This window comes from Lissotriton helveticus, chromosome 8, assembly GCF_964261635.1.
Source record: "Lissotriton helveticus chromosome 8, aLisHel1.1, whole genome shotgun sequence".
Lineage (NCBI taxonomy): Eukaryota > Metazoa > Chordata > Amphibia > Caudata > Salamandridae > Lissotriton > Lissotriton helveticus.
Window position 1 is genome coordinate 1,298,123,715 of NC_136069.1, and position 22,575 is coordinate 1,298,146,289.

The 22,575-nt window shown below is 44.6% G+C and overlaps 1 protein-coding gene across 2 annotated transcripts in view; it reads right to left on the reverse strand.

The window, feature by feature from the left end:
- Nucleotides 1-1,892: 1,892 nt before the first annotated feature.
- The window catches only part of SRPX (sushi repeat containing protein X-linked), a 464,109-nt gene continuing 443,426 nt past the window's right edge, over nucleotides 1,893-22,575 (reverse strand). For both annotated transcript variants that reach the window (XM_078658263.1, XM_078658262.1), the window contains 2 exons: nucleotides 17,954-18,075; nucleotides 1,893-2,449 (listed from right to left, as the gene is read on the reverse strand). In XM_078658263.1, coding sequence (XP_078514389.1) covers nucleotides 2,263-2,449; nucleotides 17,954-18,075 — 309 coding nt within the window. In that variant the 3' untranslated portion in view covers nucleotides 1,893-2,262. The remainder of the gene's footprint in view (nucleotides 2,450-17,953; nucleotides 18,076-22,575) is intronic.

The following is a 22,575-nucleotide window of genomic DNA, read 5'->3' on the forward strand; positions in this document are numbered from 1 at the left end:
AAACAACACGAAAAGACCCATGCACTACGTAATTGCACAAGTTTCCACATGGAGCAAAATGTTAGTAAATATGGCCCCGCTATATCCTCCATACAACATAAATAACTGACCAAACAATGCACAAAAAAAAAATAGGGCCTTATTATGAGTTTGGCGGTCCGACTCACCAACAGACCCATGGTGGTGGTTGTTCGGCACCCTATTACAAATAAGGCGGTCAGACCACCATGGGACCGCTGCTGCTGCCAAGGATCCACGATCCCGGCAGTCTTGCAGCAGTCTGAGGCCCCTAATATGCTGCAGCACCACCAGGAATATTAGGTGATTCCTCTACCCCATAGTTTTAATGTCTCTGCGCCATGGGATGTATGAATGGGGGCATATGGTGTGCTCCCTGTATGCATCCTCCCCCTGTTCCTTCAGGGCATGGACTTGACAGTGCCTGCCCTGCAGGACCAGCCTCTGACTGTCTTACTGCAGTGCCATTTTTCATAGTCTCCGCAGTGGGACTGCCAAAGAAGTGCCAGCCAGAGACATAAAAGTCGTAATCTGGCGGGCAGTTTCTTATGGCTTTGGCAGTCTTTGAGCAGGGCTGAGGTGGCGGCCCTGCTCCAAGACCATCGAAGTCATAATAAGGCCCTAACCTTCTGCTAAGAAGGATCCCACATGCTTGGTCTGCGTAGAATGGTTTGCTCTTTAAAAAAAAGGACTTATGTTGGGATGTTTGATAGCAGCAGACAGTCTGAGATTAGCAATGGCTGCTGGCACCAATCTCCTCTGGTCTCTTTGCTGCATGTTCTAATCATAGGAAACTGCTCAGACCATATAAAACTTTATAGGACCTCCACTATGAATGCAGTGGTTGTTCACGTCGAAAGTCTGTCATTGATATTTACTCAAGGTAAATCCAGGTCTCTGAGACTTAGCAATGGAAGAGTCACTTCTCCGTGGAAAAACACAATGCATTCTACAACCTTCACAGAAAATAGTGATGGACGTGAACGTTCCATATTCCTGTGAATATTCGGAGTACTCTCTAAGATATGCAGATGAGAGTCCTCCACTAAGGCACTCATGTCTGTGTATCACCAGCATAGCTCAGTATAGCCTCTTGCTAGCCATTTATCAGTAATCTCAATCAATGAACCAGTAACCCAGCTTCCTATAGGAACAGCTCTTCATAGAATTAGAGAATAGACGGTCCTGAGCAGGATCTTCGCTAAAGGCTTTTGTAAAGCAGACACCTCCTGGTCACCCACAATCCACAAATTACTGCCTCCTCTTTAGAGTGGCATATTGAGATCCTGCAGAAAAAGTAAACCAGAAAAGCCTGACCTTTCATAATGTTTCTTAATACAGCATTCATTAGTTCAGCTTAAGAACGGACCTACTAGATATGTTATGCTAGGTTTGTACTCCTTATAATTCATAGTACCATGTTAGGCTTCTTGGTGGTAGTCTGTTGTTTATTTTCATAGGTTGAAAAAATGCCGGGAAAATTGACGAAACAGGCTGTCTTGTCCAAGTTTCAAAATGGAAACATATAAAAACATTTTGCTTTGATAAACCATTGTTGTGCATTACTGGTAAAAAGTAGAAAACATGAAGACCACTGGGGCACATGCAAAGACAAAAGGGAAAGCCCCTTAAGGTAGTGGGGTTGGTAAGCTTGTGAAGTAGGGTTCATTGGACCTTTTAACTTGAAACACATGCTGCATTGCCTTTACATGTTTTTCAATGGTCTTCAGAATCAGTATGTTTTACAAATATTTCATAATCCACATGTATTGTAGATACCCTTACACTAAATTGCAGGACAGCAAAGTCTAAATTAATTTCAGTGACGTGTATATTTGTGTTGTGGGATAAACAGAAATTTGCTTGAAGACAGGTTTGTTAAAATTGCAAAATAACTTTATTGATAAAAACATATTTGATAAAATAGGCATCTGTAAAAACTCCCCACCCCCCGATTTTACACAAACATGAAATATTCAAAATACTGGCAATCCCAAGTGTACGCAAGATTGTATTTTTTTCAGCATCTGTACAAAGAGCTTCCAAGAGGGGAAGATTACACAGTTTCAAGAAATCTTGAAATTAGCAAAAAGCATCATGCATATGCAATATGCAGATAGTATCCACACATTCAAATAAAAAACATTCAAAAAATCTGTACACCATTGAAGAAGCAGCCATGCTGTGCTTAGCACCCATTGGAGAGTCAAGAAGGAGTCTTCACAGGATTCAAGAGTTGTGTTTTTAGGCGTAGGTGCATGTGTGACCGGCTGCTGCTTGCAACTTCATCTCTTCCTTCCTCAGGGGGAATGTGTCGATGAGGTCGAAGATCTCGATAGCTGAGGCTGGGGAAGCATAGCGTTCCTTGTCCATACCATGTTTATCGACAATGACCATCTGGTATTTGTGATGAGGGATGCGCAACAACAGCCTGAAAAGCAAACAAAAAGCAACTTTTAGATGTCCAATATTCAGTCAGACAGAGTGACTTAGCAAGAAGCATTATCAATGAGAAAATGAAAAAGGCCACAGCAGAAGAGGAAAAATAATTAAAGGTGAACCCAAACCTTATGAAACCATCATTTTAAATCCTAATTAGCATTAACACAGATTAGCAAAATGACTAAACATATCTGTCTTATACTTTCTCTTTAAGCAGAAAATGCTCCTCCGTACTTAGTGTTATAAATTTGTGGGTTTCCGAATTTACAAAGCTTTTACTATGAGTAGCAGTGGCAGCTCCTCCGCAATGGTGGAGGAGCGCCGCCTCACTGCATGGCTGAGAGTCAGCAGGTGACAAATAAAACAATGTTTTATCATCATTTTATTTTTCATTTGGTGGCATGGAACCAGCACGTGCTGGGAGGGGCGGGGCCGAGGCAGGGGAGCGGAGAGGAGAAGTGCTATGTGCACTATGTTCTAAGTGCGCATGTGTGTTTGGCGGGCCGTCTCAGGCCGGCCAAACACTCATGCGCACTTAGGTTTCTCCAACCTGGCTGCGTTGAGCAACCAGGCTCGCGAAACCCCACAGACTCCCTTTGCAGCCCACGGAGGCCAACCCTGTGCTCCTCTCATAGCAGGAGAGCAGCGCAGAGATTGCACAGGGAATCTGTCCCAGGGGCTGCTGGGACCAGGAAGAGCACATGAGGCGTTACGCAGGAGATGATTGGCAGCGGAAGGTAAGTTATTTTTTTTAAATATTATTATTTATTAACACTCCTTTGCCCTGTGCTTCCACCTCCTGCGTTCCCCTCACAGGCACCCCCATCCATTGTTTGTGGCGGCTGGCACTTATAAGTAGTTGTGTTATTTAGAGCTTGGCAGATGGGATACTCTGTCCCAAATGTGGCAGATGTCCCATCTGTTATATTACAATGCATTATAGCCTGTGGCCAGATATCCACCACGTTTGAACAGACTATCCCGTCCGCCAAAACTCTAAATAAGGCCATTACTCTTGGAAATATATTAGCAAGTAACACCCATGCATGGAACATGACACACCTGCTCATACAAACAGCTTTGTGAATGGAGCCAACTATGTGTTCTACCATTTTTAAACATAAACACAAGGATGAAACCGCACCATACACAATTTTGCAAGCGACAGTCTATGCTATGAGTTAAACTCAGACAAGTGTTATGTTCCGTAATGTATTCGTTTGTAAGTTTTATAAACTACTATTGGGTATAATAAAAGTGTAGTTTGATAATAAAGGGCTTTTCAACCTCCTCATTGGACTCTATCTTCATATAGAGTCCAGTGAGGAGGTTGAAAAGCTCAAGCCTGATAAGGTTGTAAGTTCTATAAAAGACTATTGGGTAAAAGAAAAGGGTAGTTTGATAAGCGAGGGAGAGGAAGAAGGAGTCCAGTGATGAGCGTGAAAATCCCATGTCTTATAACTAAGTTTGTAAGTTTTATAAACCACTATTTAATATAAGAAAAGTGTAGTTTAATCAGAGAGGGAGAGAAAGATCAAGACCAATGAGGAGGTTGAAAATCCCATGTCTGATAAGATTGTAAGTTTTATAAACCACTATTGGGTATAGGAAAAGTGTAGTTTAATCAGCCAGGGAAAGATCCAGTCCAATGAGGAGGGTGAAAAGCCCATGTCTGATACTGTTTGATCGGGGCCCTTGTCTTAACTGAGTTCAGTAATGTTGGACTTGGCCTTCTCTACAGGGTCACCACAAACATTTTGAATTTACCCCTCCTGTATTCTAAACGTGTTTTGGGGGGTTTTAGGACTCTGTACACTTTACCACTACTAACCATTGCTAAAATGCTTGTGCTCGAATGGTAATGTTGGCTTACACCCAACTGGCACATTTAATTTACTTATAGGTCGCTAGTAAAGGGGCACTACATGCACCTGGGGTCTGTAAATTAAATGCTACTAGTGGGCCTGCAGCACTTATTCTGCCACCCACTTGTGTAGCCCTTGAAACATGTCTCAGGCTTGCCATAGCAGCCTGCATGAAGTTTTAAACTGCCATCTTGACCTGGGAAAATAAACCTTTTACCAGGCCTTTTTAATCCATATGTCACCCCTAGGGCCAGTGTGCATTGCGTTAACCCCTCCCATGCTCATGACGACCTGAGCTCGTCATGAGCCACGCCGCTCCGGTGCTCATGACGAGCTCAGCTCATCATGGCCGTGGAACGCTCAGGTGCGGGGAGAATTCCCCTGCTGTGCTGAGCGTTCCATGGGAGCCGGTGCACCTGTGACGAGCTGAGCTCGTCATGAGCAGAGGAGCGCCGTGTCTCATGATGAGCTGAGCTCGTCATGAGCATGGGGGCGCCGTGCGCGCCGCCCTCCCCCCAGCACAGCGGGGGAATTACCCCCACAGCGAAGGGGTTAAAAAAGTTGAACATGTACTTTTAAGTTGGTCTGGGAGAGGCTAGAACGTAACTACATTAGAGTAGAAGAACTCTAATTAGCTAGTGTTATAAAAGAGTCTGTGTCTGTAAATGCCCTCAAACAATAGAGTGCTTCAAAGCATTGCTGTGGGTGTGTAAGCAAAATGTGAATAGCTGAATAGCTGAGCAACGGCTGAAGGGATTCAGCCACGCTGGGCAGACTTACTAAATGAATGGCACAATAACTGAAAACTGGTTGAAGTGTTCCCAGTTTTCGAAATTATATATGCTGTGCTGGAGGAAAGTAAAATGTGAATGTCACAAGAACTGGTCAGCGCCTGACATTGGCTGTGGCAGGGGCAAGTATAGGGGCACATAGTGCAAATGGATAACTTCATTGTGAATCAACCGCAGTCTGCTCTTTCACAATGTAGCACAACTTGCAAAGAATTTTCTCCAGGCAACGGGGATAAATGTAGCATAATGTGCTTTTGTCTTATACTGTGTGTTGCAACATGAACTCATATTTATCTTTTCTCTTAGCTTTGTTGGAGACGTTTTTGGCAGTGTTGGATGTTCAGAGAGGTTTTTGTCAATGTTGGGTCTTTGTAGAAGTTCTTTGTGTCAGATAAGTGTGAGTTTGATACTTGTTCTTGTGATCACACTGTACTACACTCTCACAGCATGACATTATTTAACCATACCACACCTTTTTGCACCCCACACACAGCAATCACTTCTACAAGTACCTTTGTATTCAACCTATAGTTTTAGTTAGAAAACAGAGATGAGGACGTATTCTGGCCACCTATGAAGATGGCCACCTCTGTGTGAGCTCTGCAAGGACAGAGGCCTTTGGGAGTTCCCATTGGGCTTCCTGCGGTGCTCTTCTCCTGTTCAACAGCACCCCAATAGGGGGAAAGCATGGGGTGCATCAGAGCAATGACGGCAGGACCTGCATCTGAGATCAATGACCACGTTTGACAAAGAGGCCATGCTGCCCAACCACACTGCTGCCAAACCTTAAGGGAAAAGGCTCCCTCGCCTCGTTACCTCGGATCAAATTCATGGATCCCCTGCTACCGCACTTGCCAGTCCACACTGGCTGATCCTGCTGACATCTGCCGAATCGGAGGCTATGGAGTTCTGAGGAGATGCTTAGGATCCTCCCCCTACATATCGCTTTCCTGGCCGGGACTCCCTGTACACGGTCACACCCTGAGGCTGTAGAGGAAAACTGCAAGGTGCGATTCCATCACTGCCACCAAGTCTGGAAAAGCCCCTGCAGAGCAGTTGTTTCTGCTCCTCACTGAGCGATGATATGGGCCTCTATGGCCGCCCCTTGAACTTTACCTTTGCAGCCTGAATCACCCCTTTGTGGAGGGGTGCGGCCCTCTGACCACAATTGTTGCTTCCGACTGCACTACCCCAGGAGCCCCTCCACTCCCTGCATCCCCAGTTTTGTGCCTACGATGAGTGAGTGCTTTTCTGTACCCTCATTCCCCCCTCTTATCACATGTGGAGATACCGTACCACCCATCCCATTACCCGCCATTTGCTGGTAGCGCACCCCCTCATCTCCCGCCTTATGGGGGACCTTCAGATGCTCAGTTGTAATCTCATTCCTGCCCTTGCACACTGCTGCTTATCTTCCCCCGGAACCCAATACTAATGAACACCCTTCCTTGAGGCGTTCTTGTTGAAATATTCTACTACACAGGACCTTCTCCCTGGCCTCCTCCCCCTCCCCTGTTCTTTTTGCCGTCCCATTGTCCATCGCCCACCTACCGACTTTGATGTGAGCGTTGGATGTAGCAGACCACTTGACAAAAACCTAGGCACTCACCCCACTAATCGCATGGCCACTTACTGTGCACCTGCGCTGCACTTGCTTTTGTTTTGCACAATTCATTTATTTGCCTTCTCCCTCCCCAACTTCTCTCTCCCCTCCAACTGGTTTCCTACCCCTGCTTCTCCCACCGTCCCCTATTAGTCTCCCAACTTGTCTCCTCAGCTGCCACAAGTTCTGGTGAGGCTAGTCCTGCTTTAGTGGCCCTGAACCCACCTTACTTTGCACATATACAAGCTACCTTCTTCTCTAACTCCCTCCATGTTTGAAATCAGACACTACTGCTCGACCACTTGATACCTCTATATACGGGGTGCGAAGGGGCGACTGCTTACCCTACGGCTCGCCCCTGAGTTTTACGTGACTACCCCTTGGCCCTCCCTACGATGATGAGTACTGCCCTTTGAATCACATCCTTGAATGTTAAAGGTCCAAGGCATTACGTGAAAAGCAAGAACATCCTCTCCCACTTGGCCTCCAAACACACTGCTACGGCCCCATTGCAGGAGACACATCTCTCCACCCTTGTGGCAGACAAATTGAAATGAGACTGGGTGGACAACATTATCCACAGTTTCAGATCTACTATCCCGGACCCTACAAGACCCCCGCCCTTCGAGTGCCCTAGAAAATGTCGGGTGGCACTCCTATGTTACTAGCCTGCATACCCTGCATGGTTCTACAGACACCCACCCTTCGAGCGCCCTAACAAATGTGGGGTGGCACTCCTTCTTTGTTATTAGCCTGCATGGTACTACAGACTTGGTTACACGCTTCCTAAACTACACATAGGAGACAGGATACTGGGTGCTGACTATCTACGCCCCTACTGACAAAAAACATATTTTTTTTCTTAAACTTAATTGACTCATCCCAGAACTGGGTCATCCTGGGTGGCAACTGGAATCTAGCCCCGGATGCCAAACTGGACTGTACCAAGCCGGTTGATGTGCCTAACAATGGGGCCAGAGCGTTTCTACAAGACATCATGGACGACCAGGGCCAGTTTGACATCTGGCATCTGCTTCATCTGCCTGACAAGGAAGTCTCATACATATCACCAGTTCAAGGGACGCAATCACGGCTGGACTATTTTCTCTCCTTTCACCAGCTAGCGCCGTTCGTGATGTGCTTCGAGATATTAGAGGGATCACTCTCTGACCATGCGCCTGTGGGTCCTGATATTCAAGGGGTCTTGACTACGCTGATCCATAAACCTTGGCACCTTACCCCTACAAATTACAATATGCCAGAAGAAAAACACCGCTTGAAATCCCATGTAACCGTATACTATGAGGAGAACTGGAAGTCTGTAGTCTCTGCACGAAACCTATTTATGGTAAGATTATGCACTTTTAGAAGAAGATAATAAATGTCAATCAAGAGCATACATGAGCCAATCAACACCAAACCTCAGGCGATAGCTTGAACCCACAAAGGCGGCAATCAACTACCTGCACACATCCAAGGCACAATATATGCAAGGCATTATGAACAAGGGGTAAAAGCCGGAAGGCTCCTAGCTGCTCAACTTATACAACAGGAGACGGCTGTTGCAATCCCAGCCATTCGTAATGGATCAGGTAATCTGCTTTTGAAAGCCCCTAGAAATAGCCTCAGAATTCATGACATAGTACTAGGACCCATACAGCTCACAAACTGGTGGAGACCTGAGAGTGAGGACCACTTCTTCGCCACTCTCAAATTGTCATGCCTTAATGTTAATGGCGGGGCTCTCCTAGAAGGGGAAATCTCCAAAGAGGAGATCGCTCAGGCAATCTCTAACCTCCCCTACAGCAAGACCCCTGGAGAGGACAGTTTCCCCAGATAGTTTTTATAAATGGCTGAAGTCAGACATTCTAGACTCCCTGTATGATTTGTACAAAGAGGTGGAACGAACGTCGCCCTCTCGGCTCTTTCCTTCTAGGTGCTAATCGTTGTCCTTCCCAAACCAGGGAAGGACCCTTTACTTTACAGCACCTATTGTCTGAGATCCCTTTAACATGTGGATATTAAAATCCTGGCTGGCATATTGTCCTCCCATCTTAAACGTGTAATCCATAACATCATCTATTAGGACTTGGTAGTCTTTGTGCCCGGATGCACATCCCACAATCACTTAAGCACTATTGGTCACCTCCTCTGGTAAATCAGAGACTTACCGGAGGTGGTCCTCACCCTCTCACCTGACGCAGACAAGGTGTTTGACCAGACCTCCTTAACATGCTCATGAGGCCTGGACTGGGTGATAATTTCACCACTAAAGTCAAATGGCTCTACAGTAATCCAATGGTTTAGGTCAACTGTGGAGGCTTTGTATCCGAACACTTTCCTATCTACCAGGGTACCCAACAGGGATGACATTTGCCACCATTATTGTTTCTCTTATAGAAACTCTGGCGGCAGCCATAAGACAACATTCCTCCATATCAGGCGTGCCTACGCCTGATGGCCGTTCAAAGATATTATCTTATGTAGATGACATTTTTTTAACACTCAAAAACCTCAGCCTTTCCCTCCCTCCCTCATGTCCCTTATATCAGATTTTGTCTCTATATTATTATTATTATTATATTTGAGTTTGTAAAGCGCACAGATACCCAGGGGTTTCCCGGCGCTGACAGAGAAAAAGAAGCAGGGAGACAGTAAAATGAGAGAGGATTAAGCAGAGAACAGCCAGGTTTTCAGGCCTTTCCTGAATTTCAGGTAGCAGGTTTCAAAGCGCAAAGAGATGGGGAGTGTGTTCCAGAGTGATGGCGCCAGATAGGAAAAGGAGCGACCACCAACTCTGGTGCGTTTGAACCGGGGCACGGAGAAGGTGCCAAGAGAGGAGGATCTGAGGGTGCGTGCTGGACAGTACGGTTGAACCAAAATGGAAAGATAGGGGGGGGGGGGGAGTTGCCTGTCTTTATCCGGTGCATATAGCAGAGGGCTTTGTATTTCACTCTTGATTCGATGCGCAGCCAGTGAAGGCTGCGCAGAGAAACGGTGGCAGAGGCAGTTCTGGGCAGGTTATAAGATTAACTGGATTTAAAGTGAGGTGTTACCCATGTACCAAGTCACAAAGATAAATCGACTCCACCACCTGGGCGACACACTCAATCGAGGTCTGGACAAAATGATAACTGATAACATAGACTCACTGATAACCGGATCTCAGCTGGACTACGCAAAATGGACACATTTCCACATGTCGCTCTGGGGCAGGATACAAGTTATGAAAATGGTTGTAGTACCCAGGTTTACATATGGGCATGTTACTACTCCCAGGCAAACTATCCCTCCTATGAACAATTGACTGTGACATTAAAGCCTTCATATGGGGCTATTCCAAACCCTGGCTGGAAATTCAGAAATTGTAGGTCCCCAGCAGCGAGGGGGCTCAGCCCCCCTCCTGCCCCCCCCCTATGTGAAGCATTACTACACTGCTTTGCATTTATCACATTTGGCCAAACTGTGAGCCCACACAGCAGACATGCCCACCTATCAGTTGCCATCGAACATCTCCTTATCTTTGCCAGCTCGAGGTGCAACTACTTTATAAACCCAAAGCCCCCACTTTCCTGACACAGAACTGGATCATTTACTCTAAGGTGAAGTCCTGATTCCACGTCCATGACCAACTGTGGACTGACACGTGGTTGCACAAACATGCACTCATTTGGAACAACGCAGTACACAAGATAGATGGCAACACTATAAGCTGTGGTTTGTGGTGCAGAGCTGGCATACTGACCGCAAACAGCTAATTTTGCACAGGGACATCTGCCCTTTAGAATGCTCCAAGAGAAATTCAAACTATCTGCCCTTCACCGGTGGAGATATGTCCAACTATAACACTGTTTGAGTGAGCGCTTAAGGCCACCCCATGGAACATATGCAACTCTTCTGTAGATGCTACCTGGCATGTTGGGGGGTCACATTGGGGTGTGATGGCACGATTGTATAATCTGTTAATATTCCAGCTATATGCTAATCCACACCTCACCAGGCTGTGAGAATCCTGGCAAAGAACACTGCAGACAGACTACACTGAACATGGTTGGGCCACACTCGGGTTAGATCCAGACAAAGGAGTCCAGGAATCCAGAATGAAACTGTGCCTTTTTAAAACATTACAAGACTGGTACTGGACCCTTCATAAACTCTATTAAGCAGGCTTACTTTACCATTCTAAATGTTGGAGATGTGACAAACCGGACTATACCATAGTTCACATTCTTAGTGTTTGTCCCCAAATCCGGCCATTTTGGAGGGAAGTAGAATCTACCCTTAATGAGACCCTGCATTTGCCTCAGACCTTCCTGCGGCAATTGATTTACCACCCACAAGGTGCTTATTAGCCACAGAACACACCATGGCAAAAATCAGCATCCTTCGTCTGTGGAGATTGCCCTACCTCCCCAACCATGACGAATGGATAACCGAAATGTACAAAATAGCCTCATATGAGCGGATCATATACAGAGAGCCGAATAACACAGAAATTTACAAGAAGATCTGATTGCCCTTTTTGGGCATGTGTCCTGTAGCTGCAGCCTGCACCAGGAGGTTAGATAATGTCACTTGTGGCATCCCTTCCTCCCTACTTCTGATGGAGTAACCCCATCTGACAAAATATAAATCAGGCACAAAGGTAGATTTGATGACACTGTTGAGGATAGAAAAAATGCATCTTCAGACACACCACAACTGACTGGAAAGAGTTGGATTTAGTGCGCTGAAGGCTCAAGAAAGAAAAGTCTCTCTAAGCCTGATCAGGGTTCCACGGAGAGGCTTTCATAAAGGTGTACCTGGCACCCTCGCAGTATTAGACAGCGGGTGCGATGGACATGAACAGGAATTCAAACCATAGCCTACTTTTTTTTCATAGTGATCTGCTGGCAATATGCATTTAGTGGTGATTGTGTGGCTAGTGGCTGGCTGAAAGTGTGGCAATCAGCTGACAGAATGTACGGCTGTCGGCTGGCAGAAAGTGTAGCTGGCGGAATGTGTGTCTGTCGTCTGGTGGAATCTGTGGCTGTTGGCTGGTGGAATGTGTGTATTGGTTTGAAAGAGCTGTGTTTGTATAATAAGTTGATGAGTGGCCGATTGGCAGTGTAATTGCTGTTTTAGTCCAGTTGGTGTATGAATGTGGTGGGAACTTGAATTGTGGTGGTTTGTTGATGTGAGTATTGTGTGTGTTGGGTATGTGGTGGGCAGTATGAATGACCTTGTGTGGCATGCAGGAAAATCGTGTGAATGGACCGTAAAGTCGTTGGTGCCTTGACGCAGCTTTATGGCTCACTAACATTAAATGAGGAGTTCAATAGTCAGATACTGGTAACAGTATTGAAGCTTTGACCTTATTACTACTGGTAGTGCCAAAAGCAAAAGGTATTAATTTGTGCTTCAGTTGTGGAAAGACTCAGAAGGAACATTTACAGTCCTGCACATTTCTGAGAACTAGACAACTGGGGTTCAATGGGAGTACAGCTGTGGAACTTCCATTATCCCTGGTTTCATCCTTTCCTGTTGTTGGCACTAGGACCAGCCACACAAGTAGGGTAGCATTTTATCTGGACAAGTGGGGTAATGCTGGGTGGTACGAATTTTGTGAATTCCTGCAGATTCCAGAAGTTTCCATCACAGAAATGGAAGTAAAATGTGTGATTTCAGACAAAGTTTAAGGTTGGCAGGGCATTGCAGGTAAGAACACCTCGTGGAACTATGGAATCCCATGGTTATCTACTTTTCAGAAATGTCTGTGATTAGTAGGTTTGCATGGGTGGCAACACATCAATGCCCCAAATATCACAAATAACTCTATTACCTTCTGTTTTGGTCTCTTGGCCCACCACCACAAGTGGGGTTCTATTCTTATCAGGAGACGTGTGGGAACTCAGGGTAGTAGGACATTTGTGGCTCTACACAGATTTCAGAACCTTTCGTCAAAGAAATGTGAGCCAAATTTGTGTTTCTTACCAAAGTTTGACGTTTGCAATGGCTTCTGGGTAACATTACCTACAAAGAGCCATGCAAGTCATGCACCCCTGGACTTCTCTGGTTGTCTAGTTTTAAAAAATGTGCAGGTTTGCTAGGTTTCCCAATGGGCCGGCTGGCCCAGGGCCCAACATCTGCAGCTACTCACTTTGTACAAAAAGGTCAGTTTTCTGTGGAAAAATGTGATGTGCCCAGGTTGCCATTTCTTCTCCCAAGCACTCTGCTAGAGCATGCTAGAACGCGCATTGATTTCATTTCCTTGTATTCTTAGGGAAGTGCCTGGCTCCCGGCGAGACGGGCGCCTGTTTTAATGATTTTATCAGTTTTGTTCACAGTGGAGCCTGGAGGTGCTGCAGGGGTTGCTAGGTCCTAGTTAAAATACTCATTTTATTTGGCCACAACTTTTACTCTCCAGCCCGACACTCTGTTAGGACACGCCCCCCCTCTACCTATTAATTTAATACAAAAAAGGGTTACAACATGAACATTTTGAAATTAAAAGTGTCATTCTGCCGCTTAAAATGAGTAGACTGAAACAATGTGGTCATAAGCTCCTCCAGTGGCTAATTATTCTCAATAGTAATCAGGAAAGGGATTTGTGTGGGTTGTACCTGATTATGTTGAAAATCTCCCTGTATACTTTTTCTTTATGAACACATAGATGCATTGTTCCATTTACCTTATAACTCCTCCATCCACTTATCTGCTTCCCAGTCTTCCTTCTTTTTCCTTTTCGTGGCTCCCTCATTTCTACATACTATTTATACTCCTCTCTTCATACCCCTCCTATACTCAAGCCAATTGCCCCCTTCCCAATCACTGATTATTTCTTTAGCTTTCACCCTGCCTATACCTTAGTATCCCTCTACAACTACCAAACGTCTAGAACTTCTACCCTTACTTCTACCTTACTAAACATCTCTACCTAATTCCTGGTACCTTTACCCCAACCTCTCCATCAGGACCCTCTGCCCCGTCTATCCCCTTCTATTGCTACCAATATCCTTATGCCATATCCCTGAAACTCCTCTACCCCACCACTAACTAAACCCTGTAACTCTATCCCTTTCTATAACCTGCTACCTTTACCCAACCAAGACCCTACTATAGAAGCTCCATGCTTTATTACCCTACTCATACCCTAATACCTATAAGTCCTACTTCTTTATATACCACTGGCTACATCATAGGACTTATTTTCCATCCCCTCTCCATTATACCTGCCCCTTTTTCACAACGTAAATGTTTTCTTATGCTGTTTTCTTCATTCTATAACCCTTTACTTATTTATTTTAAACATTTGTTTATTGGCATTTGGTTTACTGTAACCACCAAAGACACATCCATTGACATTTAGGAGCTTATTTATAAGCCCCTTGCTCCGCTGGTGCGTCACATTTGGTGACGCTCCAGTGGCGCAGAAGCCTGCTCCACATTTACCAGCCAGCACAAAACCACTTTTTTTGGCTTAATGCTGCCTTTTAAATATTGTTCACTTTAAAGCAGTTCCCAGCAACATTAGTGGCTTTTTGACACTGCCCCACATTTACGAGAAATCGTAAGTCTGAGGCAGTGCCAAAAACCTACGGGGAGGCGTAAGGGAGGCACAACGAGAAGAAATAACTTTATTTCTCCTTGTTTTTCCTTTTTCTATATGTGATGCATAGAAAGAGGAAAGGCCCTTTTCTGATTTATTTATGTGAAGGAAGGTCTCCTTTCCTGCCCAAAAATAATCACCCCTCAATGGAGGCACCCTTTCACCATGATGCTAAGGTGCCTACATTGGCGCACAGCAGCCCAATGTGCACCAGCGCAGGGGAATAGGACAGGAATGTGCCGTATGGGATAGATACAGCAAATTCTTGCCTTAACTTTTGCCGTAGGGCAGCGCAGCAGAAAGGACGTTAATCTATAACCCTTTATGCTCTGTATATTTTTGTTGTTGAACATGAACAAACATTTCTAAAGAAAGGGGTTTTCTCAGGTTGGATTTTCACCAAAATGGATTTTCAGTAGCCTGGGGTCATCAGGTTATATATCCTAGTCTGGTTTTACTCCAAAATGAGGTACAGCATGTGGAATAGTAGGTGAGGATCATGATTCTTCCTCTTTGAACCATGAATGCTACATCACAAAAATGCTGTTATCATGAAATTGCATGGCAGATATTAATTGATAATTGTCTGTCAGACCAAATCATCTTGCATCGGGGCACACGTCAAGGTTACCCGCTCTCACCATTATGATTTGCCCTTTTAATCAAACCCTTAGCACAGTATATTCAGCTTAATTAAAATTTTGTACAACCCTTACCTTCTTGGTCTAATATAAAGCTATATGCAAATGATATGGCTTTATTTTTAACCCTGACTCCTCGTAATATTAATACAGCTCTTCAATTGATTAAAGCTTTCTTGATTGTGGGGGCTATAAAATCAATGAGTAAGTAACCTATTTTATTAATGTTTTATTTTAATCCCCTGGACCCGCCCCTAGGACTCTGACGAGTCTTGGGGGTTGGTCCAGGGGATGACACTGCTGCTGGGGGAGTGTTGGGCACTGCGCATGAGGTGTTTGGCTGTCCATCTCAGGCCGGACAAACCCCTCATGCGCAGTGGAGCTCTCTCCAGTTCTAGCTGTGTTGCTGGTGCTCGAGAGAGCAGGCTCAGGCTCCCAAGCTGCCTTGGAGCGCAAATTTCTCATGCCAATCCTGAAGCTGCTCTCATGCGAGATCAGCTTTAGGATTGGCCGCAGGGCAGACTGGGAGCCTGTGGCCAGGGCCAGAAGCAGGAAGAGCTTTTATGTTTTTTTGGCCACTACACTCCCCATCTTCCTCCTCCATTCTGCTCGGGCCCGGCCCGCCCCAGCCCCCCCACACTTTGGCAAGGGATGGGCCACTACTGCTGAAGCATTTGGAGGTAGCAAACCTAAGGTGGTGTATTCAAATCCCTAAATCACCTAAAAAAGTAAGGTATAAACAAGTCTTTAAACCTCATTTGGATTTTCAAATATATAATATTTACTAAATAAAGAATCTCTAAGGTCAACCCAGAGACTCCATTGAGATATTGTAGGTTTCTATCTCCTGGCCTGACCGAAGGTATAATAAGGAAATAGGCAGATTTATGTATTTGAAAGGTAGGGTATTTTTATGATAGTGCTAGTTTAAAATCTTTAATGTGCCTTATAATTTTCTCTATATATATATAAATCCAAATACGTGCAGTCTTCCATAATCTGTCAGCGATGGATATAGACTCTCCCAGAAACAGAGTAAGACAGCTGTTTAGGAAAGACAAAGTTATCATAACTTTGAGGTATTGGTACAAAGAACCTCATTCAGGATCATAGAGAAGAAAAGATAAAAATGAGATAGGCACACCAATAGCTAATTGAAACGCAAATGGAAAGGTATTATGATCTCAGTTATTCAAGTTTTAGAGGGGTCACATTTCATCACATGGCCTTTTTCAATGGATGGAGGCTGTACCTTACCCAGCGAGTTATAAATAAGATATGCGCGCTGTATCCAGAAACTGGCCAACGTGTAATCAGGAAAGGGTTTCGGGACATGTTCTGGACCTACTATAGTTTAGAGACATTTAGAAGGGGGGTGTTTCAGGCAGAAGGTAAGACAATCGGGTTGAATATTCTTCCCTCTTCCAAAATGACTCTTACGGGATTATCTGATGTTGAATGGCCAGAGCATCACAACACTGAGCACTTTATATTCACAGCCATGGTTTTACCAACTCTTAGATTACTACCTATTGGAAATTCTCTACTGCCCCTAGGGTGGGCGAGTGGGAAGGGAAAATGCTAAAGGTCAGTTAGAAGGAAGCTTGGTTTTATGAAAAAGCCAATCTTGCGACCAAGTACTTTAGTAAATGGATAAGATGGGCCAGGGGGTAGTAGTGAATAGTATTTTTTATGTGCAGTCTCTTTCTGACCATATGAACGTTAAAGAAGGATGAGCAGCGACACTTTTTGATGCAGCACACTTTAAATATTTCGAACTATATGCTGCACTGGCATTTTAAGTGCCAGAACGAGGAAAATCAGCACTATTAACGTTGTGGGTGCGCTCAGCGTTGCTTTTTTCCAAACGTCTATGGATGTTTATAATTATGTGCACAGTCACTTTAAGAGCTCGTATTTCTGAGAAAGCTTGAAATCAAGAGCTGAATTATTCTGCACTAGGGTGTCACCTTATTTGCATAAGAGGTCAATGAATAGAGATTGTCTTTTGGCTTGTATGTATGGGGGTTTAGGGAATTGTAGTATATAGACTGATTGAGGTAGAACTGTGTTTCACTATTTGCCATATGTGTCTATGAATCTGTATTATTTGTTATGAATTTACCTTCACTGGAATAGTGTATTAAAATCACTTAAAAGAAATATGAAAAAAGAAATTGCATGACAGTGGATTTGAGAAACATTTGAATGTAAAATAAGGGAGAAAATGAGGTAAACACAAGGAGATGATGGACGGAGCACTGACACTTTTCAGACACTCAGTTACAGATCTGGGTTGAATCCATCATTGTTCTTTAGCTCACTTCACCACCCCACTTCAGACCCAGCTATATGCAAATCAGTCTTGACCCTGTGCCTCATGGGAACAGTTCTGCCATAACTGCCAAGCCAGGTCTTCCCTGGACCGTAAACAAGCATCCTGGGACCGGAGAAATGAGGCAAGAACAAAACAGACATAACAGGGGAAAAAAAACAGGAACAAAAATCGGAAGCCTGACTGGCTCGAGAAAAGCTGATGAGAAACGAATATCTTTTTCCAGAGAACTTCAGCAGGAGAGCCCTGCTGGATCCGGGGCAGGGGCTTATAAAGTGCCATCACAAACTAAGACAGACAACGATGAAACACCAATAGACAATGTCTAGTGAAAGCAATATCAGCAGTTCAGTTAAATTTAAGCAGGTATAGCCAGTTCCTGGATTGTATACGTTAGCACCAGATACTACTTCAACGACCAACAACATAAGACATGCTTGCAAATCTCAATAGAAGGCATTTGGTAAGAGGTCCTGATTGAACAAGACTTTATGGTGTTCAATACGGGTACCAAACAAATTCTACAAAACGGTGGAGAGAGCAGAATTTGATATCCACTGATATTTCATTATGAGTGTTAAATTGACTTATAATAAAAGACTACACAAGATGTTGATTTGACACATACAAATTGGTATGGAAATCAATACAATAATTGAAATTACATTACCTGATTTGCAGGCTAAGTGATGGTGACAGGAGTCTTCGTCCAATTCTTCCTAATTGTGCAGGAAAAACACCAACCAGCTCAATCACAGTGATGTGTCTTAGGTCTAGTCCACACTGGGCTTGCTAAAAGAGTAAAGAAAATATTATAAAAGACTCCTGTAATGTTGGAATTTAAAACTGTAAATACATAAAATATTATATATTTTTTTTAAATAATTCATCAAACTAATTTGCTACAGAAATCTTTATAAGTTCAGGAATGCACTTAAGCTATAGATATTAATGATTACTATGTCTGTGCACGCTTTCCTTCTTCAGCTGCGGAAGATGTCACGTATCACCACATCCCACTTTCATGTATAATTATTTCTTTGATTATTTTACAGAAAGGAATGTTTTGAATACAATTTTTCTAATTATGATATGTCAGAAAATAATGAAACCTCATCCGCAAGCTAAGGATATGGAAGTTGCATGGTATTTCTTTAGGTTCCCTACAGTTCTAGACATTGCCAAGGCATACAAAACAGCATAACCTGTTTAATGAGGCCCTCAAAAAATGCATTTTAACATTAGAAGAAAGAAGAGCTCACATGTTTCATAGGGCACACAAGAAGGATAATGTTTTAAATAATGTATGGAAGTAGGAGAAAGATGAATAAAAGATAAAATTGTATAACCTAAATTAAAATTAGATAAGCAAAAAGGGAAACTATCTTAAGTTGTGATTCGCCTTCTCTAAATGTTTCTCAAATGGAGGCCATGGATCTATAGGACTGCTCTTGGCCTGCAGAGCCGTGTCTACTGCTGATTGCAAATCTGCTATTTGATGAGCCCGGTCTTTATCTTTGCTAGCTTTGTATGCGATAATATGCCCCATACTGTGGCTTTAAAATCTTCCAAAACTGAAAAAATAGGCCCTACTTCTATCAACAAGGAAAAATTCAACAATACATTTTCTCATCTCTTTCAGCCTTTCTTGGTTGGAGAGGAGAAACCGATACAGCTGCCACCAGGGCCTTTCCCTCCTCACCATTACCAACTCCACCAGAATATAGACCACTGAATGATCATAAAAGACGTTTGCCCTAGTATCTGAGCCCACCCTTTTAATTGACTGGGAAATATTTTTATTATCCAGACGTGAAGCCGTTGTATAATGCTGTGATCACTGTAGAGAACCCAGATGATTCTGATGCCATGGATCTATTAATTGAAAATCTTGCTTTAAAGTACCAATCACTCTTTTAGTGTAGGTCTTTTTTATGTATTGAATGCTAAATCCTGAAGTAGTTAAAGTCCCCTTCCAGAATCATTAGTACCTCAGCCCCCATTGCAATGTTGTGAATCTGCAATAATGTTTCCTCCTCATCAGCACCCAGGCCATAATAATTAACCAATTTCAAAGGGCTTCCATTGGCTACAACTTTTAAAAAAAAATATATTTTTATTTGCTTTTTTTTCAAAGTGCATAAACATAACAAGCATTTCACATGAATCCGTCCTCCATACCCTGCCCCCATCCACCCTCCACCCACAATACCCATAGTCTCACCAGTAATACTACACAATGATAATATGATGCCCCATCTGTCTCTATATTGCGCACATTAGTCAGGGAATTCCCCGCATGTAACCGGGATAACAGAGTGACCTTTCCTCCGCATGTAACCGGGATAACAGAGTGACCTTTCCTCCTCCTTTCACAATCCCCCATCTAATCCATGGTATCGTCTCCATTTCCCCCATACTTTAGTAAACATCTTGGGACACCCCCTGGCCTTGTAGGTGACCCTCTCCGCTGCCATGTACATGTCCATGCCCCGTCTCCAATCATCTAGCTGGGGAGGTGTGGGAGCGCCCCACCCCCGGGCCACGTCCCTGTTAGCCACCACCAAAGCCAGTGTTACAAATATCAAAAGTGGGCGATTCAGATCCACATTATTAGTTATTCCCAAAAGAACCAATTTAGGCTCCATTGGGAGGGCCGTATCTCACTTAATTCTCTTAAGATCTTGGCCCAGTATTCCTGGATTACACAACATTCCCAGATGGTATGATAAAAGTCTCCCTTCACATGTCCACATCTCAGACAGTTAGTATCACTAGCACGCCCCATTCTGTGCAGTCACTGTCTATCGTAATAAATCCTATCCAGAATTTTATATTGTATGAGCCTAAGGCGGGACTTTATTGCGACTTCCCTGGGATGCATCAGGGCTGTCGCCCAGTCAAGCGTGTCCATCTCCCCCAAGTTTAGTTCCCATGCTTCTCTCAATTTTACCAGTCTATCAGGCATATTATTAATCAAAGTTTTATAGGTCAGAGAAACTAATTTTCTTAGGACGTGCTCCTGCAGTAGACGGCCCTCAAGTGGGGCATACTCTGGCAGGGGCATGATAGCGCCTCCTCTGACCTCCAGGCATGACGCAGCTGCGCATATTTCAGGTACTGGGTGTGATGCAGTCCGTGTTCCACCCTCAGCGGCTGGAAGGACATCAGCTCCCCCCTTTTCAACAGGTCCCCCAGTACGGAAATGCCAATGTCATCCCACATTTTAAACCCCCTCAACTTATGCAGCTCCTTTAGCCATGCGCAGTGCCATATCAGGGTCTGTTTCGTTGGTTTGTGTGTCCAACCAATCGCCTTGGTCGCTCTCACCCACACCTCTACTGTAACCCGTGTTGCAGATAGCAGTCTCTCTTTTCCTCTACTCCCATAGATATAATGCAAACAGGTGCGTTGCGCCATCATCTTTCTCTCCAGTCTATACTTGGGGTGATCCGCCTGGGCGTGAAGCCAGTCATTTATCGGCGATAAGTGTTCTGCCCAGTAGTACGCTTCAATATTTGGCAAGGAGATCCCCCCATTGTACTGATTCCTCTGCAAGGTCTCTATGGCTATCCTGGATTGCTTCCCCAACCAGAGCAATGACCGGAGTTCGGCGTTTATATCTTTTAAAACCTGTCGGGGAGGGGGAAATATTCATTCTGTAGGGCATAAAGACACCGCGGCAGCGTTATCATTCTGAACATTGCAGCACGGCCTAAAATCGTGAGGGGGAGTGTCTTCCATCTAGTTGCATCTTTAACGAAATTCGTGAGTACTCGCTGGATGTTTCTCTGATAGGAGATCGTTTTATCCTTTGTCACATATATCCCCAGATATGTAAACCCTTCATCCGTGACCCGAAGAGCGCCGGGCAAGGGGGGCCAAACCTCCCCCTCTCAGGGGCTATACAAATTTTATTTGTGCCAGTTTATCAGGTACCCTGAATAGGAGCCATACCGGCCCAGTAGGGTAAATAGCAGTGGTATCGAAACAGCTGGGTGGGTAACATATAGGAGGACGTCATCCACATAGAGCGAAATATTTTCCTCAGATGTATCCGTCTGTTTGATTTTAAACCCTCTTATCCCTCTTTCCTGTCTTATTGCACACGCTACTATCTCTATGGTAAGGGCGAACAGTAGCGGAGAAAGGGGACACCCCTGCCGGGTCCCTCTCAGTATAGGGAAGTCCGCTGATTGCACCCCATTGTCCCTTGCTCTAGCTCTCGGGTCTGTATATAGAAGATTCACCCACTTTCTGAACTTGGGACCAAACCCGAACTTGATCAAAACTCCCTCTAGGAAGGGCCAATGTACTGCGTCAAACGCTTTTTCCGCGTCCAAAGACAGGAACATGTGTGGATCCTGATAATCACGCACCTCCATCAGCTAGTTATGGGTTCTCCTCAGATTTAATCTGGTTGCCCTGCCTGGCAGGAAGCCTGTTTGATCCTAGTGGACCAGATCCGGGATCATTCGTCGTAGCCGAAGCGCCAAAATCGTCGCCAGGAGTTTAACCTCCGTGTTCAGGGGTGAAATGGGGCAATATGACGCGCAGTCCCCAGGGGGTTTACCCTGTTTGTGGATAGGGATAATTGTGGCCATATGAAGGTCCAGAGGTAGCATGCCCTCTTGGACCGCCCAAGCGAACAAGGCCAGCAGGTGGCCACTGAGTAAATCTGCTGTGTTTTTAAAGAATTCAGAGGGGAATCCATTTGGACCAGGGGATTTCCCCGGACTCAGTCTAGCTAGGGCCTCTTTGATCTCTGTGATCGTTATCTCCTCTTCCAGGCTCAACTGATCCTCCTCAGTCAATACAGGGGCTTCAATGCTGTCTAGGTACAGCATTACATCTGCTATCGTTCCCAGGTCTCTGGCCTTGTAGAAATTCTCATAGTATTCGGTGAATGCCTGAACTATTTGGACATCCGTCTGCCTGAGTTGGCCCTGCCCGTCTGTCACTTGTTCCACCCAACGCGCATCCTGCTCTCTATTACTCAACCACGCCAGGAGCTTTCCGGACTTATCCCCTATGCCATATAGTCTGTGAAGAGTTGCCTGTGCCAGAGTTTTAGCTTCCTCTGTCACTAGAGCCTTATACTGTTTCTGCATGTCCACTAATACCCTAAGAGTCTGCGCGTTACGGGCTACCACATGTCGTCGTTCCAGCTCCAGGATACGAGTTTCCAGAGCTTGCAGTTCGGCCTGGGTTTTCCTTTGTTCCCAATTTATCCTATTCTGGGCTCTATCTCGCATAACCGTCTTAAAAGCTTCCCATAAAATCACCCCCGAT